Source organism: Pelobates fuscus, chromosome 1 (assembly GCF_036172605.1).
Source record: "Pelobates fuscus isolate aPelFus1 chromosome 1, aPelFus1.pri, whole genome shotgun sequence".
NCBI lineage: Eukaryota > Metazoa > Chordata > Amphibia > Anura > Pelobatidae > Pelobates > Pelobates fuscus.
In genome coordinates this window covers 14,482,724-14,508,994 of record NC_086317.1, presented here as the reverse complement: position 1 = coordinate 14,508,994, position 26,271 = coordinate 14,482,724, and the positions used below count along the sequence as shown (strand labels likewise).

The 26,271-nt window shown below is 44.9% G+C and overlaps 1 protein-coding gene across 2 annotated transcripts in view; it reads right to left on the bottom strand.

Annotated features, from left to right (window-relative positions):
• GRAMD1C (GRAM domain containing 1C) overlaps positions 1-26,271 on the bottom strand; it is a 159,945-nt gene that overhangs the window by 71,528 nt on the left and 62,146 nt on the right. The window contains exon 2 of one of the 2 annotated variants that reach the window (XM_063446401.1): positions 268-455. The exons of the other annotated variant lie outside the window; for it this stretch is intronic. Within the exon in view, the coding sequence (XP_063302471.1) occupies positions 268-381 (114 nt within the window). The 5' untranslated portion in view covers positions 382-455. The remainder of the gene's footprint in view (positions 1-267; positions 456-26,271) is intronic. 2 annotated transcript variants of the gene reach the window in all.

The window sequence follows — 26,271 nt, the reverse complement described above, 5'->3', positions numbered from 1 at the left end:
AGCCACGGTAATTTACTCTAATGTATCCAACAACACAGACATCATGTTTCTCCAATTGAACAGACAGCACACAACTGTCAACAAGACCAGTGCTTCAAGAATAAACATTTCTCCACAATTGGAGATCATGGGCAAGAATAATGTTTGAGCAGATGGCAGGAGGCACACATGGCAGAACTCTCAAGGTAAAACAAAGTAACTTGGATGGAAGAAGTAGGCACAGAGAGGAGAAGAAGGCCTGTGTCACCACACCAATATCATACTTACATTAGATTTCTGTTCCTCTTCGATTACCCTGGGCTGCTCCAGAGAGGGTCTCCTGAGCATGGGACTATCTTCAGGTGGTCCATTAGCTAGAACAGGCCTATGCACCACTGCCATTACATCCCGTGTCTATGGACCAGCCCCACGCTTCATAAACCTGTTATTTCACGGGACTATCAGGAATAAAACAACTGAAAATAAAACAAACAAAAAGCATATATGTAATAACATGTTCAGTACTGATACACCCCACAAAGTCTGTCCAGTCAGATAATATGGTGCTATCATACAGCATGGGGATAACTTTTCAAACTAATAAATTCTATGTATTACTCATTATATGAGGCTGCGAGAATGAGAGCACCTTTTCACAGGTGCTTTTTTTTTTATCCATTATATAGGAAACAAATAATAATAGTTTAAAAAATAATAATAAACATAAAAAGTATTAATTTTTGAAGCTCTTACATTTGCTGAAAATCCTCAAAAGAGCACTTTATGGTCAGCAACACAAGCATGTTTTCCTGACCCTATAGGGTTAAAACCACCATCTAGCCATCCTGGTTCACTCATGTCTCCCTAAATATAGTAAATTCTTACTTGTATTCAAGTCTGCAGCTGCTTGCTTTGTCACTGTTTCCTTTTGACCTGCCCACTGCCTGCTGACATCATCAGATGCGGTAGCCTGATCCAATCACAATGCTCCACCTTAGGATTGGCTGAGACTGACAAAGAGGCAGATCAGGGGCAGAGCCAGTATGATTCAAACACAGCCCTGGCCAATCAGCATCTCCTCATAGAGATGAATTGAATCAATTAATTTCTATGAGGAAAGTTCAGTGTCTGCGTGCAGAGGGAGGAGATACTGAATGTTTGGGTGCATTTTAGGCAGCCATGACCCAGGAAGGATCTCTAACAGCCATGTAAGGAGTGGCCAGTGAAGTTATCACTAGGCTGTAATGTAAACACTGCATTTTCTCTACAGCGAAAAGCCTGAAGGTAATGATTCTACTCACCAGAACAATAAGCTGCAGTTGTTCTGGTGACCATAGTGTCCCTTTAAGATTTCAATGACCAGAAAGTGACTGAAACTGATCAGCCAGTGCACCAAGTTTTCAGAGTAGTGTAATTGGGCAATTCTAGAGTTGGAGTTCAATTTTCAATTTTTTTTACCTGGCCACAATTAACGTTGTTACATATATATTTATTTAATGTATATTTATTTCTTTAAAAGTCAGAAAATGTTTGCGTTTGTTGTTTATATATATATATATATATAAAGCAAATTACGGCTGAACCTGTCATGGGCTATTTTGGGTGGCAGACCTGACAGCAAATAGCTCCATTCATAAAAAGTAGGAATGAAGGTATTTTGAGAAGGGCATATAAGCCACAGGGAAGCTTGTGCATCCAGCTTCATTGAATGGGTCTGTAGTGTGTATTTAATGGAAGCCTGTCACCCCTAAACAACACGTGCTCTTTCTAAAGAGCCTGACATTTAATCTATACATTGTGCTAGTCGTTTTGTAACAAACATGCGATTAAGTAGGAATTAAAGAAATAATGACCAATAAAATACACCAAACATTAGGATAATCTCTTAAATATGAGCTGGCTTTAAAAGCAAATCGATTCAGTCACAAAACAGGGACTTACGGTGAACTAACAACCAGCTTTCAAGTAGATTAGATATAGGTTTGTAGAGCAATTTTACTTCCCAGTGATATAATTACTTTCTAGAGTGATTGTCCTTGCAGATTATAAAGTAACTATTTACACACCTATCCAGACTCCCTTACACACAGATACACACGGATCCAGACTCCCTTACACACAGATACACACGGATCCAGACTCCCTTACACGCAGACACACACCGATCCAGACTCCCTTACACGCAGATACACACCGATCCAGACTCCCTTACACGCAGACACACACCGATCCAGACTCCCTTACACGCAGACACACACCGATCCAGACTCCCCTACACACATATACACACCGATCCAGACTCCCTTACACGCAGACACACACCGATCCAGACTCCCTTACACACAGATACACACCGATCCAGACTCCCTTACACGCAGACACACACCGATCCAGACTCCCCTACACACATATACACACCGATCCAGACACCCTTACACACAGATACACGCCGATCCACACTTCCTTACACGCAGATACACACCGAAACAGACTCCCTTACACGCAGATACACACCGATCCAGACTCCCTTACACACAGATACACACCGATCCAGACTCCCTTACACGCAGATACACACCGATCCAGACTCCCTTACACACAGATACACACCGATCCAGACTCCTTTACACACAGATACACACCGATCCAGACTCCCTTACACGCAGACACACACTGATCCAGACATCCTTACACACTGATCCAGACTCCCTTACACACAGATACACACCGATCCAGACTCCCTTACACACAGATACACACCGATCCAGACTCCCTTACACACCGATACACACCGATCCAGACTCCCTTACACGCAGATACACACCGATCCAGACTCCCTTACACACAGATACACACCGATCCAGACTCCTTTACACACAGATACACACCGATCCAGACTCCCTTACACGCAGACACACACTGATCCAGACTCCCTTACACACAGATACACACCGATCCAGACTCCCTTACACACAGATACACACCGATCCAGACTCCTTTACACACAGATACACACCGATCCAGACTCCCTTACACGCAGACACACACTGATCCAGACTCCCTTACACACAGATACACACCGATCCAGACTCCCTTACACACAGATACACACCGATCCAGACTCCCTTACACGCAGACACACACTGATCCAGACTCCCTTACACGCAGACACACACTGATCCAGACTCCCTTACACACAGATACACAACGATTGATTTTCCTCAAAGTTACAAATTAGTATCTACTTGTTAGTTTAAGCATGCTTACATACATAAACACAAAAACAAGTCCTGCGCTCAAACTCCCACTACTCTTGGATGACAGCAAAGACCATACACATCAGAAATCAGAAAAAAAGTTACCTGCACGCTTCCAAAATCCCTATGCATAAAATTACAAATGGAGGTTATTTAGTTACTCCAATGGCCATGTGAGGGAATGCCCGCCTGCCACGTCAAGGCTAACCTACACTAACCATTCACCTTGCTTCCTTGAACTTCTGGCAAAGATATCTTTAATGAGACAGAGAGGGGTATTTTTTATATAAACCCCTACATACGTATTAACCCTTAATAGGGAACACATGGGATGGGTGGCAGCATTGTAACAGTTGTATGATACAAATGTGAATACAAATAAACAAAAATAAGTCCTGCGCTCAAACTTCCACTACTCTTGGGGGGCAGCAACGACCATAGTACATATCAGCCCCAATACATACAGTAAAAAACAAAGAAAGAAGTTATCTGCGCTCTTCCCAAATCCATGGAGGTGGCCACCTGGCCGCCCGCGGGAGCACTGTGGGCGGCACGTGAGGGAGCAGTACTCTTCCTCTGTTCCCTTGCGCTGTCTAATGATGCCGGGAGCCGGAATATGGCTTTATTTCGGCCCCAGCATCATTACAGAGCGCGAGGGAGAAGAGAGGAGTTAGAGGCAGAGTACTGCTCCTTCGCATACAGGAAGAGAGCAGCCCTCCTGGAAAGACCCACTCAGCTCTCCCAAAGGAAGGGAGGTTTCAATTAAAACAAAAATGAAAGTGTATGAGAGCCTGTCAGAGTAACTGTGCGTGTGTGTGTGCCTGTCAGAATGTGTGTGTGTGTGTGTGTGTGTGTGAGAGAGAGCCTATCCGAGTGTGTGTGTCTGTGAGAGAGCCTGTCAGAGTGTGTGTTTGAGCGTGAGCGAGCCTGTCAGAGTGTGTACGTGAGAAAGCCTGTCAGAGTGTGTGTGTGCGAGCCTGTCAGAGTGTGTGTGTGCGAGCCTGTCAGAGTGTGTGTTTGAGCGTGAGCGAGCCTGTCAGAGTGTGTACGTGAGAAAGCCTGTCAGAGTGTGTGTGTGCGAGCCTGTCAGAGTGTGTGTGTGCGAGTCTGTCAGAGTGTGTGCGTGCAAGCCTTTTGTCAGACTTTCTTTGAAATATTTCAATACATTAAATAATTATGCAGATTTTTTTAGATAACAGACAAATATGTTTTAACAAAGCACACATTTTTCTTAGATGCAGATTCTACATAGTGACAACAGGTTAGAAATTCACGCCGTGCATTGAAGGTGTGTATTTAAGGTGCCTATAATAAGGAGCGGCACGGGTGGGGGCTCGGGAGGGGGGACCTTTTTTTTTTTTTGACAGTAAGCAGCCACTGGCTACTTACTATTTAATAGACATGCTGTATAGCGAGTAGGGACAAAATGTACTAATACTAAGTAATTTTTACTTAGTATTAGTAAATTTGTCTGAAAGACCAATTTAGGTCTTTCAGCCTTTTGGTAGATAACTCCCTAATACCATGGGAATTAGGGAGTTATCTACTAAGCGGCTGCAAGATAAGTCCCGAAATTCCAAAATGCTGAAGTTCAGAAGTGTCGAAGTGCCGAGTTGCCGAAGTTCCGAAGTGTCGAAGTTCCGAAGTGTCGTAGTGCTGAACTGAACCAAAGTGCCGAAGTCGCGAATTGCCGAAATCCAAAATTGCCGAAGTCCCGAATTTCGGAACGCCGAACCGAACAGAAATTTTTTCCCATGCACATGCCTAGTGAGAAAGTGACAACAGTTGGTGCGATTATTCGCAAATGGAAGAAACACAAAATAACTGTCAGTCTTGGTCTGGTGCTCCATGCAAGATCTCACCTAGTGGAGTTTCAATGATCACGAGAATGGTGAGGAATCAGCCCAGAACTACATGGGAGGATCGTGTTAATGATCTCAAGGCAGCTGTGACCATAGTCACCAAGAAAACAATTGGTAACACACTATGCCGCGAAGGACTGAAATCCTGCAGCACCCGCAAGGTCCCCCTCAAGAAAGCACATGTACTGGTCCGTCTGAAGTTTGCCAATGAACATCTGAATGATTCAGAGGAGAACTGGGTGAAAGTGTTGTGGTCAACTGAGACCAAAATCAAGCTCTTTGTCATCAACTCAACTCGACGTGTTTGGAGGAGGAGGAATGCTGCCTATTACCCCAAGAACACCGTCCCCACCGTCAAACATGGAGGTGGAAACATTATGCTTTGGGGGTGTTTTTCTGCTAAGGGGACAAGACAACTGCACCGCATTAAAGGTATGATGGACGGGGCCATGTACTGTCAAATCTTGGGTGAGAACCTACTTCCCTCAGCCAGGGCATTGAAAATGGGTTGTGGATGAGTATTCCAGCATGACAATGACCCAAAACACACAGCCAAGGCAACAAAGGAGTGGCTCAAGAAGAAGCACATTAAGGTCCTGGAGTTGTCTAGCCAGTCTCCAGACCTTAATCCCATAGAAAATCTGAGGAGGGAAGTGAAGGTTTGAGTTGCCAAACGTCAGCGTCGAAACCTTAAATACTTGGAGAGGATTTGCAGAGAGGAGTGGTACAAAATCCCTCCTGAAATGTGCATGCAAACCTGGTGGCCAACTACAAGAAACGTCTGACCTCTATGATTGCCAACAAGGGTTTTGCCACCAAGGTACTAAGTCGAAGGGGTCAAATACTTATTTTACTCATTGACATGCAAATCAATTTATAAATTTTTTGACATGTGTTTTTCTGGATTTTCTTTTTTGTTATTCTATCTCTCACTGTTAAAAAATACCTACAATTAAAATTATAAACTGTTAATTCTTTGTCAGTGGGCAAACATTAAAAATCAGCAGGGGATCAACTATTTTTTTTTTCCTCATTGGAGAGAGAGAGGGAGAGAGAGAGGGAGAGAGAGAGAGAGAGAGAGAGAGAGAGAGAGAGAGAGAGAGAGAGAGAGAGAGAGAGAGAGAAAGAGAGACAAAGACACTGAAAAGAGGTAAAAGACAAAACAGGTAAAAGCTGATAGGATGAAAATAACAAGGAAAAGCTAAGAGATAAGCAGACAAACAAAATACAATATTGGGAATAACTTTAAGAGGAAATAGGATAAGGCTTATTGGAAAAAAGATGCTGTAAGTAAAACAAGAGAATGGAAAATAGGCTGAAAGGTGAGAAACATTACAAAACAATCTACAAATACAGGTTTGTGAGGCTGGCTGGTCCATCAAAATCTGCTTTTCAACACCACAAAGGCTGGACAAGCCTACATGACATAATGTGGTAGCAGTGCAATATATGAACTAAATCCAAATAAACACCAAACCAAGCACTCTGCGACCCATGGTCAATATGTGGCCTCTACATAATCTAATATAGACCAATATGGTGCCATAGGGAGCTTAACAGAACTCAACACGACTCATTTACTGTTCACTGAACTTCTGGCTTTTTCAAGGAATAAATGAATTTGAGTGGGATATAAATCGCCTCCTTGCTTAAAACCACAGACCAAAGTGAATCAAAAAGACAAGCAATAAAGAAGTCTAATTAATAATTAGCGGATCCATAAAATAAATCACAGTAAAGCACAACTACTACAACTAGGTACACGTATGCACTTACCCTAAAATCCCTACGGTCTGAATGCCCGGTCTCGACCCAGTGGGGCCCGAGGCCCTTTCTGCAGTGCTTCATTGAACAGTTGATTTGCTGTCAGTTGACAGAGTGGCTCCATTCACTCACTCCGTCCTGCACACATTTAACATTCTCCATCCTCAAACACAGAGCGTAAGAAAATGGCAAACTACCTTCTTCCAAACTTTTATATGAAACTATCGTGAACAACAACAAATGAAACAAAAACAAACTATATGTCACACCCCGTCACTGACATCTGAATTTAACTGTGAATTTGAGTCATTTAAAATTCATTCTGAAATACGTACTTTGCTATTTACTAAACTGCAAATAATGTGATAGTGCTGAAGTCACAATGTGTTGATGTATTAGATTAAATGATCTTTCAGTCTGTGTACAATCCTTACTGTCGGACTTGTTAACTCACGTAAGACAAACTGCACCATCCCCAAGGAGTAAAAATGAGGACAAATTATGTTCAAATCCATCATTACCCAATGGATACACACTGACGTTGATCTATTTCCAGCATACAAAGGCCTATTGAGACTCCAACCAATCTTATGCCCTACTCGGGTCCACTCAATTCATTTATGGTGGAGACAACGCCACCTCGATCACGTTCTACTCTTGGTATGTGAAAGGCCCCACCAGGACTCTCTTGGGTGCTAAAATTCCTATAGTGGTAAAATAAAGTATTTTAAAGAAAATCCTAAATCATCCTATTCCCACTGCGGTCCTATGTAAATCTCACCCTTCCTCAACGGATCAATGAATCAATCAATGAGTACATTCAGTGCAAACTGGCTGCATATTTAACCCTCTTTAGATGTTCCTCCAGTTCTAACAGGTTTGGAACTCAGAATGGAAGGGTTACTGGAACCCAGGATAGCACTTGTTAAATGGAGAGAGAGTGAGCGAGCTGTGTCTCACTCTGTTAACTAACAAGCCCTGTATTACCATATTACATATGTTACTTGAAGACAAATCTTGGGAGGCTGCTTCCCTTCCCTATAGCACACTGAAACCAAATCATTGTTGGTCTCTAGATGGAAAAAAGCACCCTATTAAAGCACCACTGATACTTATATGGACTCCAGCTAAAGGTATTGTTGTAAAGAACAGACTGCACAAAATCTTGGACACTCACAACAAGAGGTATAAAAGAAATTTAGACAATTAGAATATAGGTATACTCACTAAAATGAGAATCCAAAGTGAATGTCAAATTTAAGGCCACACTGGCCAAACTTCAGATAATCTTTCCAGTTCGGCTATCGTGCCTTAAATATTACATTCACTTTAAATTCTCTTTCATTTCCCACTTTAGTACCATAAACCTGATCGAACTTCATATTGATAAACTACCGCCCATATCCCATAGCTCTAACCCATACTATGCATCGGGCTAGGAAACAGACCTTGGAGAAATACAGTTTGTGCCATACAAGTGAATGGTAGTCACTGTGTATGGGAATGTAGTGTAGACATCTGCGTTAGAAATCTCAGTAATCTCGACATTCTGTTTGACTTACAATGTATCAGGTTTTTTTCTTACTAGATTTATACAACCTATCAGATTTCTTCACTATACTGGTGATTTAAGGAGAGAATTGCACGTTTTATTCCAGAATAACAAAAAGTGGGGAAAATGCCTGAGTTGAAGATGTGTCCAACTTGGCCATTTAGATCTACAGTATGCTGTTTTTATATCAATTCTCCCTAAATCCTTGTGTATAAACACCCAATGTGACCCTGAACAAGCCTGGTACTCCCCTGGTTAGAGACTGCTATAAGAAACAAATCGTTTTCTATATATTTGGGATGTTTAGTTCAACATTTGTCAATAGTTTCACGCGGGTATGAAACATCGCAATAGCTGGATTGCTGGTTTTACAGACCCTTTGACTTGCACGTTTTTCTTATGGAAAGGGATCAGCTCCCTGGGGGACCTACCTTCACATTTGATACGGCAGCTTAATGGTGTCAAGTCTTCTATGGAAGAGAGACAACAACCTCAGACAATTATACAATGACTTGGTCCTTCACAGGCCACATCGGTCACTGCCCGAATTATCATTACAAGATCCTAACAATATGTTTATTTATTTTACAATTCCTCCAGAGAGACCTTATCTTGGGTGCTTTATATCGATTAGAGATCATCGATCGATAAGGAAAGCGTAACTCTAACTAAAACCAGTGCTTTATGAAAACTAAACACAGCAAACAGGGCTCATTATCAATAATTGATTTAAATTTTATTTAGCTCTGCCATTAGAGAACAATATAATAGAACTAAAGGCAATAACTATGTAACGGATCGCCTGGCACCCCAACTGAGTACCTTCGTTGATGGATGCTCGTAGTGTTTCCTGTGGACTCCAAGCACTCTGGCAGACACCACAATCACCGAACCGAAGAAGCATATAAATCCTCTCAAGCATATAAATGCTGTAGACAGTTGAATAGGAAACCATACGAATAGGTTTACACTCCTAGCAGTCAAACTGGAACAGCATACAATAAATCCTCCCCCAAGAATGAGACAACACTTCACTTTGAGGGTTAAAACAGGAACTCTCTCATTTATTCACACAACCTCCTTTTAAGGCATTCTCCCATGCAAGGGAGGGATTTACCACAATTAGTACAGCCACCAATACAGTTTAAGGTACAACTCACACATCTCCTCCCTCTAACTTATCTGTTAACACAATTAAACAGTACACCATTTCCCCTAAGTTTCAGATGTACCCCAAATATATACACCTCTATATGGTATCCCCTGATAGCCCTGATCTGGGTGAGCAAATTACTCAAAAATCAACCAGATCGGACCAGGGGTTCGGGAGTTATGGGCAGGCAAAGATTTGACCGACCGCATGGGTAAAGTATCCGAAAATAGTTCCATGTATTTTGGCCCTGCGGTCGGTCACAGAAAAGGGAATAAAAACACATGAATTGCCTGGGTTATGGAGCCTGGGGAGGATTCAAATGATCCCCTAGTTCGTGGGGTTCTTTCCACCGAATGGCGGGCCGTTCGGTAGTTTCTACACGAAATACTGAAGTCTGGAGGTCTCAGCGGTGGCTGCCTAGTCGAGTGTCCGATTTCAGTTCCAGACACTCGACGGCAAAACACCGCTGTTCGGGAGTTTAAGATGGCCGCCGCCACGTGTTTGTTTCCCGAATGGCGGCCACCAGGAGGACAAAGAACACATTACATAGATTGCCAATTACCCGTTTGCAACATTGTTGCAAACGGTAATTGGGCACACTTATTCCTGGGTGGTCTGGCTGTTCGGTAGTTTCACTCAATATAATGAATGGAGTGATTCTACCGAACAATCAGTTGAATGCTGCATACACATATACAAGTTAACCGAACACATAATAACATACATATATAATTAAGACAGTATTACTGCAATATCTACAAAGTCTTAAAGGGACATTATTCCCAAAAGTCACAATATGTCCACGGATGATTCTAAAAGGGTCAGCAGCAATACAAAATACAACATGCCCAAATATAGTTCAAACGTACCAATTTTCCAGGGGCCATAGTCAGCAGGTAGGAGGCAGGCAGCCAGGCCCCTCCAATGCCCAGTGGCGAGGCGCGTTCCACCACAAACTAATTAAAGCACTGAATGTGATTTCCAAATCACAGCTAATTCTGCTGTAATATGACTGTAACGGACCGTTTCAGCAGACAAGGGGTTAAAATCCATTTAGGCGATATTCCCCTTTCAGATACAACGGCAGCTTCAGTAAAACACCAACCTCCCGAACTGGATACAAGGGAATGCATCAAACTCCCGAACTGCATAAAAGGGAATAAGGTAGCACTCCAAACTCCCGAACCGGAACCTCACGAATAGCTGCTAGCAGACGAACAGGAAAAGCTCCCAAGCGGCTTACACTCCTGGCAATCAGTCTCTAACAGCATACAGTGAATCCCCCCAAGAACGAGACAGAGCTCCGTGTTGAGGGTCAAGCAGTGGTCTGGTTTACGCAGGGCTACCCGCCCAGTATTTATGCAGGTCTCCCATCTGGTGGACACTCCCCTAGGGGACCAGATGGGAGACTGTAACAAAAGACAGACATACATTATTTTAGGACATACAGTCACCATACTTTCCCACAATGCATCCTGGCTTCCTCTCCTCTGCCCTGGAGATAATTGAGAAGTAATTCAATTATCTCCCAGGACAGAGGCAAATCGCCATTATACACGTGGGAACACAAAGACAGTAAAACACCATAAAATACACAAAGTAAAATTTTATACATTAAACACAGACATGTCACATATCCCCAGATAGCTGGGATCTGAGCGCAAAAAACTACCGAATAGCACTCAGATCCTATACACACAGTTCAATTGCCATGGAGCCAAAGTCTTTAACTACACGAATGGGCTCCATGGCATAGCTGTCTGGGTTAACACATTCACATAAAATAAAATACCGAATGGACATGTGTTCATTAAACTGTACGAACAGGAACCAGGCGGCGGACGGCTCAGCGGTGATCGTGCAAATAAGTGTCAGTTTTTAGTTCCATAGTTTAAGTGCCGAACACCGCTGGCCGTACGGGACTTTTAAAATGGCCACCGCCACGTGTTCGGTAAACAAACAAAGACCACCCTGCAATCGTCACTTAAGCTGCGGTTAACCGCAGCTTCAGGGTGGTCAATTGGCGGCACACTCCAGCTCCCGGGTGGTCGCGCCTTCGGTAGTTTGTTCGGTAGATAAAATCTACCGAACACCCTGGCAGAAAGGCACGAATAAGCCTTTCTGCAGGGAAAATAAGTCTTTTGAAAGTCTGGTCCATAGTCCAAAGGCAGCAGGCGGGCCACCAGGCTTCTCCAATGCAATGTGGCGAGATTGCTCTCGTCACAATGACAAACAATTCAAATGAATTCTGCAGAGGAGTATCATCAAACAGGAAATCCTGATTGAAGCTTTATTATATTACCATATGAGAATGCTATGATACTATGAACTGAGCATTAATTTGTTTAAAAACCTAGAAATGCCTGCGGCTGCACTCACAGATAATAGGTGCTAGAAATGATGTGTCAACAGGGACAACACCTAGAATGAGAAGCAGGTTTTTCTGGACAGGCAACCCATGAGGAAATGTGATGTGCTTTACCAGGATCTATACTTCACGGTTTAGAAACAAAAGTTTCAAACAAACATTAAGGCAGGTCCAGTAAAGTGACACTCCAGGCAGGTGTCCTATAGCACGGGCGTAAAACTATTTCTGAACATCACAACACGATGCTGTAACTGTTACATGAAGGTTTAAACAGGGACAGTAGTGCAAGCATCGATTAACTAATTGCCCTAATTCCAAATCCAATCCTTGTCTACGAACTCCTATTCACTAGCCCTAAGCAAGTATAACAGCGATGGAATAAAAATTGCAAATATGCTATTCTGACACTCGTCATTACACCATCACAAAATGCCATCACAACATACACATGGAATGCCATCACAACATACACATGAAATGCCATCACAGCAGCACATGGAATGCCATCACAGCATACACATGGAATGCCATCACAACATACACATGGAATGCCATCACAGCATACACATGGAATGCATTAACAAGATACACAAGGAATACCATCACAGCATACACATGGAATGCCATCACAACATACACATGGAATGCCATCACAACATACACATGGAATGCCATCACAACATACACATGAAATGCCATCACAACATACACATGGAATGCCATCACAACATACACATGGAATACCATCACAACATACACATGGAATGCCATCACAACATACACATGGAATGCATTAACAAGATACACAAGGAATACCATCACAGCATACCCATGGAATGCCATCACAACATACACATGGAATGCCATCACAAGATACACATGAAATGCCATCACAACATACACATGGAAATGCCATCACAGCAGCACATGGAATGCCATCACAACATACACATGGAATACCATCACAACATACACATGGAATGCCATCACAACATACACATGGAATGCCATCATAACATACACATGGAATGCCATCACAACATACACATGGAATGCCATCACAACATACACATGGAATGCCATCACAAGATACATACGGAATGCCATCACAACATACACATGATGACTTCCTGTGGAGATAATGTTAAAACCAATTGTCATAATGACATAAAGGAGTAAAACAACAATATAAACAAAAGTTTGTATCCATGTTTTTATATAATTCTTTATTTTTGGAGTGCAGTGTTTCATAGAACAATGGTTCATAACAGGGTATTTAGTTTGTTCACAAGATGCATGTAGGTATGCTTAGACAAAATATTCTGCACTTTAAAAAACCCAAAATAATTGTGAAAGAAAACCAGCAGTAGACATGCTTGAGTCAGTAGATGAATGGTCATTAATAGCTATATTTTCGAACTGCGGATAATCAGGGTTATGACATAAAGTATACACCTGCTAAGTGAAATGCCACCATATAGAACATTGGGTTCAGAGTATTGAGAAATCAGGCTAGTGTTGCCTATAAAGGCAAGTATAGCGATTGAGTAGTAAGTAAGCAGGCTATAATGCTTATCAGATACCAAGAAATTAAAACCACTGAAGCCCCTCAAGAATACAAACATATTATATATAACAGCTGCCTCAGAAGGTAATAAAATAATAATAAAACTAAACAAAAAAAAATAAAACGAGGAATATAATTCAGCATGTGCACAAGGTCCCATACGTTTATGTAGGGCACGTGTTAGAAATAGAGCATCCCCCAGGACTGTAGACTGGCGCCCTGATAAGTACTCTCATGATGTAGTTAGCCTACCCCCTGCATAGGGAATGCATAGTCCCGCATGGCACACTGAGGCCTATATTACTCCTGACCCTGGTCAAGCTGGCCTTCTGACTGCTTCCAACACCGTAACTCCGTTTGAGTCGATCCATTAGGGTAAGTCCCAGGTTGAGATGGTGTGCTGCGTGTGATGGTGATGTGACGGCTTGCACGGTTAGGCCGACAATAGGACCAGCTCCGGGGCTTCCGGACAAACCGAGAGGAACGGAGAGCCTTGTTGGGCGGCACAGGTCTTCGGCTCTGCTTTGGGCTATTTGCAGAACTCGATGACAGGCTCCTCCGTGGTACCGCTGGAGTTTGCAGTTGCCAAGGTAAGTCATTGGTTGGCAGTTCCAGTGTGTTGCTCTGCATTCTGCTGGTCAACTTGGCCAAGAATTCTTCAAAGATTCTGTCGAGCCTAGACTCAAGATCAAGTTGCTGGCCCAGTCAACACGAAGCATCCGCCATCTTAGGTGTAACAGCAAGCCCGACTTATGTTATGTAGTGCCGGGATATCCCTCACGGTGGTCACGGGGCAGTCCGCTGTGAGCACTCCTAAAACATGCAAAATAGGCTATAACGTTAGGAAAATTGCAATGTGCGATCTGTATCCATGATTTTATCATACTGTTTTCCACAAATTGCTTTATCATTATATTTTTTTCTGATGTAAGGTGGATTAAAATATGCTGACATTAGGGGGGCAGGGCCTGACTGCAGAAGGGAGCAGACGCATGTCACCGATGCTCCCGCAAATCAACTTGCCTAAAGCCGATTTTTGATTACCGGAGGCAGTAAACTGGACTCCCGGTGCTCCCAAGCGTTAAGGGACATCGGGACCAACATGTCGACACCACGCAAGTGGCTCCAAGTTCCAGACCCGACCCATACAGGTTTGCGGCCTACAAGCATGGTAGCGGTGGGGGGGACGGCCGCTCCCCCACTGCCGACTCACACGGCGAGGCACAGCTGGAAACCCCGTTCCCCCCCTATGGACCGGCGGGGGTTATCCCGGTCCCCACCGAAGCGATGCACAGGGTTACACGGAAGGCATCTGCCAAGCCGGGCTTGGGCCCCGGACGTTCCGGGCCTAGCAACACTGCAGAAGCCCCATGCCTCATGGCTCCTGTACCTGTACAAGCCACGAGCCTGGATTTAATCTTTCAGCAATTTCTAGAAAAACTGGACAGACTCTTTACATCTCCCCATGTGCCCACGTAGGTACAGCGAGTGGGAAGGGGAATCAGGGGCGGAACGGGCCTCCTATGGGCACTACTTACCCTTCAGCGTTACAGCCAAGCACCGACCGCCATCCTGGGCCAGGGGTCACCAGGAGGCTAACTCCTCGGCATCGGCCACATCGCCGGAAGCCTAACCGCCGCTGGCGGCGACGAACCACCGAGGCTCCCCGACGCGCCCTCACAGGGAAGAACTCGACCTCTCATGGCACCTGAGTTCGTGGATCCAGGATGCAGACCCCACACGGAGCCTGGGGCCAAGGGGAGACCCGAACGCCCTCACACCCCTCCCGCACTCAACGAACACAGCCCCTCGTCGGCAGCAGACATGAACGGAGGTTTTCGCCAGGATCTGTCGGAGAGGGCAACTCACCAAGGCAGCAACCCGACCTCAATGTCTGGCCTATCCATCCAGCACTCAGAGCTGGCATAGGCTGAGCAAACCGAACTGTCTAGGACTTAAGCATACCCGGTGCCCGACTACCAGCTTGGAACACAATAGGACTGGCGATGCTCTGATTGCCACTGCTAACATGCATACTTCACTGATGTCAGACATTTCCGTTTAGACTTTGTTTTATGTTGGACGTTTAAAATGTTGAGATAGGACATGCAACAATCCTTAGTTTAACCGTATAACTATTTTAAAGAACTACTGGGCCTTCCTAGCTGCCATGTTAGCCTGGACTGCACAACGACCTAGGGAAATGCAGTCGACAATAGTTTGCGTTCACTCTATAGCGACACTGTGGTTTATAGATTCCGTGTACACATCTTGACATAGTTCTCAGCTAGCATGTACTGATGTTACTGTCTCTAACACGTTTATTGTTTTCAGCTGGAATAAGTTGTACATATGTGAAGCGTCCCTTAATGTGACTACCCCCTTCGCCTGGCCGGCCAGTTCATGTTCAAGATAGGAAAGTCGTATGCTCAGTACAGTGTAAAACACTTAGATTCCTGTACATTAATGATCGTATTAAGCCTGTATGACCTACCTCTAACTAACATAGGATCACTAGCCTGTTATGTTCTAAGTCTTACTAAACAATCTATGGTTCAGCCTGTCTCTTTAAATCTTTAAATGGGAAAAAACGCAACAGTTTAATCTGTCATGGCATTACATGCGTAACTGATCTAGCACTGTTAAGCAACAAGTACCTTTATTATTATTTTTATTTTATTAACCAAGCTTGTATTAATCTGTTTACATGACGTTTCTAAAAACAAAAAATATGGCAGTCTTTCTTAGAGGTGTATTGTTCACTATCTTGTTATCGTCAACTCGTGTTACCCCACAATGCCTCCTCTTTCTTTTCTGTACCCCGTATCGCATATGCCATAATAAAAGAAATATTTACAGAAAATATGCTGACATTAATATTAAAATTCCTCCTTCCTACATACGAATGGATATTTAAAGGGACACTATAGTAACCATAGCAACTTCAGCTTAATGAAGCAGTTTTGGTGTATAGATTACGCCCCTGCAGTTTCAATGCTCAATTCTCTGCCATTTAGGAGTGAAATCACTATTGTGTACTTACACAGCCTGCATGAAATAAATGGTTTTATTTCCAATCACATGGCTTACTAACAGGTGGCGGGGTGGTCCGCCACAGGTGGCACTAGTTAGGGGGTTGTCATCTAGCCGCGGCCGAGCAGCTTTACAGTGCTACGCTCTCTGAGCCTCAGGCGTAGGGATCGACCGATTATCGGTTTTGCCAATATTTAGATTTTTTTTTAAGTATCGGCTGATAATCACCGGCAATAATGATAATGAATGGGTGGGCGTGCGTGTCCATAAGGCGGCACAAGCGGGCGCTAGATCGGAGTGACCGGAAAGAGGTGGGAGCACAGCGCTCCCCGCTGCCAGGCACTCTGTAAGTGTAAGAAATAGCTCTCCTAAAAGCTAGGCAGGACTCATTATTATTATTATTATTGCCATTTATATAGCGCCAACAGATTCCGTAGCGCTTTACAATGTTATGAGAGGGGGATTTAACTATAAATAGGACAATAACAAAAAACTTACAGGAATGATAGGTTGGAGATGACCCTGCTCGAACGAGCTTACATTCTACATGTGTCCAAAACAAAGGAAAGGGTCTTTTGATTAGCAAAGCGCTCCAATAAAATGTACTTGTCCATACAGCTGCCTTATTATAGCAGGATATGCCTTTATGCAGAGCAGAGATTGGTGCAGTCCATAAACACCCTGCCATAATAAAAATACAGGGAATATATCTGCAGGGCTCGGCTGTGTTTAATAAATATGACTAGGGGTCCCTGATTGGAGCTGGGTTTCACTTTCTCCCTGTTATACCAGATGGAGTATCAGCGTTACATCATATCGACCAGTATAGAAAGATACAAAAGGTTAATATCCTCTTAATGCTACACTTAAAAAATATAAATTTGTAAAATGCAGAACATTTTACTGAAAGAACTTGAAAATAGAAAATGTTTCTTTCCACAAATATTAGCTAGCCCCACACTGTGGATTTATCTGCACTGTGCTGGGGGTATCTTACATCTTTCAAACACAAAAAACCCAGCACTAAGCAGGTTACTGTCACACTATACCCAGCACTAAGCAGGTTACTGTCACACTATACCCAGCAGTAAGCAGGTTACTGTCACACTATACCCAGCACTAAGCAGGTTACTGTCACACTATACCCAGCAGTAAGCAGGTTACTGTTACACTATACCCAGCAGTAAGCAGGTTACTGTCACACTATACCCAGCAGTAAGCAGGTTACTGTCACACTGAACCCAGCAGTAAGCAGGTTACTGTCACACTGAACCCAGCAGTAAGCAGGTTACTGTCACACTATACCCAGCACTAAGCAGGTTACTGTCACACTGAACCCATCATTAAGCAGGTTACTGTCACACTATACCCAGCAGTAAGCAGGTTACTGTCACACTATACCCAGCAGTAAGCAGGTTACTGTCACACTGAACCCAGCAGTAAGCAGGTTACTGTCACACTGAACCCAGCAGTAAGCAGGTTACTGTCACACTATACCCAGCAGTAAGCAGGTTACTGTCACACTGAACCCAGCAGTAAGCAGGTTACTGTCACACTATACCCAGCACTAAGCAGGTTACTGTCACACTGAACCCATCATTAAGCAGGTTACTGTCACACTATACCCAGCAGTAAGCAGGTTACTGTCACACTATAACCAGCAGTAAGCAGGTTACTGTCACACTATACCCAGCAGTAAGCAGGTTACTGTCACACTATACCCAGCACTAAGCAGGTTACTGTCACACTATACCCAGCAGTAAGCAGGTTACTGTCACACTGAACCCAGCAGTAAGCAGGTTACTGTCACACTGAACCCAGCACTAAGCAGGTTACTGTCACACTATACCCAGCACTAAGCAGGTTACTGTCACACTATACCCAGCAGTAAGCAGGTTACTGTCACACTATAACCAGCAGTAAGCAGGTTACTGTCACACTATACCCAGCAGTAAGCAGGTTACTGTCACACTATACCCAGCACTAAGCAGGTTACTGTCACACTATACCCAGCAGTAAGCAGGTTACTGTCACACTGAACCCAGCAATAAGCAGGTTACTGGCACACTGAACCCAGCAGTAAGCAGGTTACTGGCACACTGAACCCAGAAGTAAGCAGGTTACTGTCACACTGAACTCAGCAATAAGAAGGTTACTGTCACACTGAACCCAGCAGTAAGCAGGTTACTGTCACACTGAACCCAGCAGTAAGCAGGTTACTGTCACACTGAACCCAGCACTAAGCAGGTTACTGTCACACTGAACCCAGCAATAAGCAGGTTACTGGCACACTGAACCCAGCAGTAAGCAGGTTACTGTCACACTGAACCCAGCAATAAGCAGGTTACTGGCACACTGAACCCAGCAGTAAGCAGGTTACTGTCACACTATAACCAGCAGTAAGCAGGTCACTGTCACGCTGAACCCAGCAGTAAGCAGGTTACTGTCACACTGAACCCAGCAGTAAGCAGGTTACTGTCACACTGAACCCAGCACTAAGCAGGTTACTGTCACACTGAACCCAGCAATAAGCAGGTTACTGGCACACTGAACCCAGCAGTAAACAGGTTACTGTCACACTATACCCAGCAGTAAGCAGGTTACTGTCACACTATACCCAGCAGTAAGCAGGTTACTGTCACACTGAACCCAGCACTAAGCAGGTTACTGTCACACTATACCCAGCAGTAAGCAGGTTACTGTCACACTGAACCCAGCACTAAGCAGGTTACTGTCACACTATACCCAGCACTAAGCAGGTTACTGTCACACTGAACCCATCATTAAGCAGGTTACTGTCACACTATACCCAGCAGTAAGCAGGTTACTGTCACACTATAACCAGCAGTAAGCAGGTTACTGTCACACTATACCCAGCAGTAAGCAGGTTACTGTCACACTATACCCAGCACTAAGCAGGTTACTGTCACACTATACCCAGCAGTAAGCAGGTTACTGTCACACTGAACCCAGCAGTAAGCAGGTTACTGTCACACTGAACCCAGCACTAAGCAGGTTACTGTCACACTATACCCAGCACTAAGCAGGTTACTGTCACACTATACCCAGCAGTAAGCAGGTTACTGTCACACTATAACCAGCAGTAAGCAGGTTACTGTCACACTATACCCAGCAGTAAGCAGGTTACTGTCACACTATACCCAGCACTAAGCAGGTTACTGTCACACTATACCCAGCAGTAAGCAGGTTACTGTCACACTGAACCCAGCAATAAGCAGGTTACTGGCACACTGAACCCAGCAGTAAGCAGGTTACTGGCACACTGAACCCAGAAGTAAGCAGGTTACTGTCACACTGAACTCAGCAATAAGAAGGTTACTGTCACACTGAACCCAGCAGTAAGCAGGTTACTGTCACACTGAACCCAGCAGTAAGCAGGTTACTGTCACACTGAACCCAGCACTAAGCAGGTTACTGTCACACTGAACCCAGCAATAAGCAGGTTACTGGCACACTGAACCCAGCAGTAAGCAGGTTACTGTCACACTGAACCCAGCAATAAGCAGGTTACTGGCACACTGAACCCAGCAGTAAGCAGGTTACTGTCACACTATAACCAGCAGTAAGCAGGTCACTGTCACGCTGAACCCAGCAGTAAGCAGGTTACTGTCACACTGAACCCAGCAGTAAGCAGGTTACTGTCACACTGAACCCAGCACTAAGCAGGTTACTGTCACACTGAACCCAGCAATAAGCAGGTTACTGGCACACTGAACCCAGCAGTAAACAGGTTACTGTCACACTATACCCAGCAGTAAGCAGGTTACTGTCACACTATACCCAGCAGTAAGCAGGTTACTGTCACACTGAACCCAGCACTAAGCAGGTTACTGTCACACTATACCCAGCAGTAAGCAGGTTACTGTCACACTGAACCCAGCACTAAGCAGGTTACTGTCACACTATACCCAGCACTAAGCAGGTTACTGTCACACTATACCCAGCAGTAAGCAGGTTACTGTCACACTATACCCAGCAGTAAGCAGGTTACTGTCACACTGAACCCAGCAATAAGCAGGTTACTGGCACACTGAACCCAGCAGTAAGCAGGTTACTGGCACACTGAACCCAGAAGTAAGCAGGTTACTGTCACACTGAACTCAGCAATAAGAAGGTTACTGTCACACTGAACCCAGCAGTAAGCAGGTTACTGTCACACTGAACCCAGCAGTAAGCAGGTTACTGTCACACTATAACCAGCAGTAAGCAGGTCACTGTCACGCTGAACCCAGCAGTAAGCAGGTTACTGTCACACTGAACCCAGCAGTAACCAGGTTACTGTCACACTGAACCCAGCACTAAGCAGGTTACTGTCACACTGAACCCAGCAATAAGCAGGTTACTGGCACACTGAACCCAGCAGTAAACAGGTTACTGTCACACTGTACCCAGCAGTAAGCAGGTTACTGTCACACTATAACCAGCAGTAAACAGGTTACTGTCACACTGAACTCAGCAATAAGAAGGTTACTGTCACACTATACCCAGCAGTAAGCAGGTTACTGTCACACTATACCCAGCAGTAAGCAGGTTACTGTCACACTGAACCCAGCAGTAAACAGGTTACTGTCACACTGTACCCAGCAGTAAGCAGGTTACTGTCACACTGAACCCAGAAGTAAGCAGGTTACTGTCACACTGAACTCAGCAGTAAGCAGGTTACTGTCACACTATAACCAGCAGTAAACAGGTTACTGTCACACTGAACTCAGCAATAAGAAGGTTACTGTCACACTATACCCAGCAGTAAGCAGGCTACTGTCACACTGAACCCAGAAGTAAGCAGGTTACTGTCACACTGAACTCAGCAATAAGAAGGTTACTGTCACACTATACCCAGCAGTAAGCAGGTTACTGTCACACTATACCCAGCAGTAAGCAGGCTACTGTCACACTGTACCCAGCAGTAAGCAGGTTACTGTCACACTGAACCCAGCAGTAAGCAGGTTACTGTTACAATGAACCCAGCAGTAAGCAGGTTACTGTCACACTGAACCCAGCAGTAAGCAGGTTACTGTCACACTGAACCCAGCACTAAGCAGGTTACTGTCACACTAAACCCAGCACTAAGCAGGTTACTGTCACACTGAATTCAGTAATAAGCAGGTTACTGTCACACTGAACTCAACAACAAGCAGGTTACTGTCACACTATACCCAGCAGTAAGCAGGTTACTGTCACACTGAACCCAGCAATAAGCAGGCTACTGTCACACTGAACCCAGCAGTAAGCAGGTTACTGTCACACTGAACCCAGCAGTAAGCAGGTTACTGTCACACTGAACCCAGCACTAAGCAGGTTACTGTCACACTGAACCCAGCAGTAAGCAGGTTACTGTCACACTGAACCCAGCAGTTAGCAGGTTACTGTCACACTGAACCCAGCAGTAAGCAGGTTACTGTCACACTGAACCCAGCAGTAAGCAGGTTACTGGCACACTGAACCCAGCAGTAAACAGGTTACTGTCACACTGTACCCAGCAGTAAGCAGGTTACTGTCACACTATAACCAGCAGTAAGCAGGTTACTGTCACACTGAACTCAGCAATAAGAAGGTTACTGTCACACTGAACCCAGCAGTAAGCAGGTTACTGTCACACTGAACCCAGCAGTAAGCAGGTTACTGTCACACTATAACCAGCAGTAAGCAGGTCACTGTCACGCTGAACCCAGCAGTAAGCAGGTTACTGTCACACTGAACCCAGCAGTAAGCAGGTTACTGTCACACTGAACCCAGCACTAAGCAGGTTACTGTCACACTGAACCCAGCAATAAGCAGGTTACTGGCACACTGAACCCAGCAGTAAACAGGTTACTGTCACACTGTACCCAGCAGTAAGCAGGTTACTGTCACACTATAACCAGCAGTAAACAGGTTACTGTCACACTGAACTCAGCAATAAGAAGGTTACTGTCACACTATACCCAGCAGTAAGCAGGTTACTGTCACACTATACCCAGCAGTAAGCAGGTTACTGTCACACTGAACCCAGCAGTAAACAGGTTACTGTCACACTGTACCCAGCAGTAAGCAGGTTACTGTCACACTGAACCCAGAAGTAAGCAGGTTACTGTCACACTGAACTCAGCAGTAAGCAGGTTACTGTCACACTATAACCAGCAGTAAACAGGTTACTGTCACACTGAACTCAGCAATAAGAAGGTTACTGTCACACTATACCCAGCAGTAAGCAGGCTACTGTCACACTGAACCCAGAAGTAAGCAGGTTACTGTCACACTGAACTCAGCAATAAGAAGGTTACTGTCACACTATACCCAGCAGTAAGCAGGTTACTGTCACACTATACCCAGCAGTAAGCAGGCTACTGTCACACTGTACCCAGCAGTAAGCAGGTTACTGTCACACTGAACCCAGCAGTAAGCAGGTTACTGTTACAATGAACCCAGCAGTAAGCAGGTTACTGTCACACTGAACCCAGCAGTAAGCAGGTTACTGTCACACTGAACCCAGCACTAAGCAGGTTACTGTCACACTAAACCCAGCACTAAGCAGGTTACTGTCACACTGAATTCAGTAATAAGCAGGTTACTGTCACACTGAACTCAACAACAAGCAGGTTACTGTCACACTATACCCAGCAGTAAGCAGGTTACTGTCACACTGAACCCAGCAATAAGCAGGCTACTGTCACACTGAACCCAGCAGTAAGCAGGTTACTGTCACACTGAACCCAGCAGTAAGCAGGTTACTGTCACACTGAACCCAGCACTAAGCAGGTTACTGTCACACTGAACCCAGCAGTAAGCAGGTTACTGTCACACTGAACCCAGCAGTTAGCAGGTTACTGTCACACTGAACCCAGCAGTAAGCAGGTTACTGTCACACTGAACCCAGCAGTAAGCAGGTTACTGTCACACTGAACCCAGCAGTAAACAGGTTACTGTCACATAGAACCCAGCAGTAAGCAGGTTATGTCACACTGAACCCAGCACTAAGCAGGTTACTGTCACACTGAACCCAGCACTAAGCAGGTTACTGTCACACTGAACCCAGCAGTAAGCAGGTTACTGTCACACTGAACCCAGCAGTAAGCAGGTTACTCTCACACTGAACTCAGTACTAAGCAGGTTACTGTCACACTGAACCCAGCAGTAAGCAGGTTACTGTCACACTAAACCCAGCAGTAAGCAGGTTACTGTCACACTGAACCCATCAGTAAGCAGGTTACTGTCACATTGAACCCAGCAGTAAGCAGGTTACTGTCACACTGAACTCAGCAATAAGCAGGCTACTGTCATACTGAACCCAGCAGTAAGCAGGTTACTGTCACACTGAACCCAGAAGTAAGCAGGTTACTGTCACAATGAACCCAGCAGTAAGCAGGTTACTGTCACACTTTACCCAGCAGTAAGCAGGTTTCTGTCACACTGAACCCAGCACTAAGCAGGTTACTGTCACACTGAACCCAGCAGTAAGCAGGTTACTGTCACACTGAACTCAGCAATAGGCAGGTTACTGTCACACTGTACCCAGCAGTAAGCAGGTAACTGTCACACTGTACCCAGCAGTAAACAGGTTACTGTCACACTGTACCCATCAGTAAGCAGGTAACTGTCACACTGAACCCAGCAGTAAACAGGTTACTGTCACACTATACCCAGCAGTAAGCAGGTTACTATCACACTGAACCCAGCAGTAAGCAGGTTACTGTCACACTAAACCCAGCAGTAAGCAGGCTACTGTCACACTATAACCAGCAGTAAGCAGGTTACTGTCACATTGAACCCAGCAGTAAGCAGGTTACTGTCACACTATACCCAGCAGTAAGCAGGTTACTGTCACACTGAACTCAGCAATAAGCAGGCTACTGTCACACTAAACCCAGCAGTAAGCAGGTTACTGTCACACTGAACCCAGCAGTAAGCAGGTTACTGTCACACTGAACCCAGCAGTAAGCAGGTTACTGTCACACTGAACCCAGCAGTAAGCAGGTTACTGTCACACTGAACCCAGCACTAAGCAGGTTACTGTCACACTGAACCCAGCAGTAAGCAGGTTACTGTCACACTGAACCCAGCAGTTAGCAGGTTACTGTCACACTGAACCCAGCAGTAAGCAGGTTACTGTCACACTGAACCCAGCAGTAAGCAGGTTACTGTCACACTGAACCCAGCAGTAAACAGGTTACTGTCACATAGAACCCAGCAGTAAGCAGGTTATGTCACACTGAACCCAGCACTAAGCAGGTTACTGTCACACTGAACCCAGCACTAAGCAGGTTACTGTCACACTGAACCCAGCAGTAAGCAGGTTACTGTCACACTGAACCCAGCAGTAAGCAGGTTACTCTCACACTGAACTCAGTACTAAGCAGGTTACTGTCACACTGAACCCAGCAGTAAGCAGGTTACTGTCACACTAAACCCAGCAGTAAGCAGGTTACTGTCACACTGAACCCATCAGTAAGCAGGTTACTGTCACATTGAACCCAGCAGTAAGCAGGTTACTGTCACACTGAACTCAGCAATAAGCAGGCTACTGTCATACTGAACCCAGCAGTAAGCAGGTTACTGTCACACTGAACCCAGAAGTAAGCAGGTTACTGTCACAATGAACCCAGCAGTAAGCAGGTTACTGTCACACTTTACCCAGCAGTAAGCAGGTTTCTGTCACACTGAACCCAGCACTAAGCAGGTTACTGTCACACTGAACCCAGCAGTAAGCAGGTTACTGTCACACTGAACTCAGCAATAGGCAGGTTACTGTCACACTGTACCCAGCAGTAAGCAGGTAACTGTCACACTGTACCCAGCAGTAAACAGGTTACTGTCACACTGTACCCATCAGTAAGCAGGTAACTGTCACACTGAACCCAGCAGTAAACAGGTTACTGTCACACTATACCCAGCAGTAAGCAGGTTACTATCACACTGAACCCAGCAGTAAGCAGGTTACTGTCACACTAAACCCAGCAGTAAGCAGGCTACTGTCACACTATAACCAGCAGTAAGCAGGTTACTGTCACATTGAACCCAGCAGTAAGCAGGTTACTGTCACACTATACCCAGCAGTAAGCAGGTTACTGTCACACTGAACTCAGCAATAAGCAGGCTACTGTCACACTAAACCCAGCAGTAAGCAGGTTACTGTCACACTGAACCCAGCAGTAAGCAGGTTACTGTCACACTGAACCCAGCAGTAAGCAGGTTACTGTCACACTGAACCCAGCAGTAAGCAGGTTACTGTCACACTGAACTCAGCAATAAGCAGGCTACTGTCACACTGAACCCAGCAGTAAGCAGGTTACTGTCACACTGAACCCAGCAGTAAGCAGGTTACTGTCACACTGAACCCAGCAGTAAGCAGGTTACTGTCACACTGAACCCAGCAGTAAGCAGCTTACTGTCACACTTTACCCAGCAGTAAGCAGGTTTCTGTCACACTGAACCCAGCACTAAGCAGGTTACTGTCACACTGAACCCAGCAGTAAGCAGGTTACTGTCACACTGAACTCAGCAATAGGCAGGTTACTGTCACACTGTATCCAGCAGTAAGCAGGTAACTGTCACACTGTACCCAGCAGTAAACAGGTTACTGTCACACTGTATCCATCAGTAAGCAGGTTACTGTCACACTATACCCAGCAATAAGCAGGTTACTGTCACACTGAACTCAGCAGTAAGCAGGTTACTGTGACACTGAACTCAGCAATAAGCAGGTTACTGTCACACTGAACCCAGCAGTAAGCAGGTT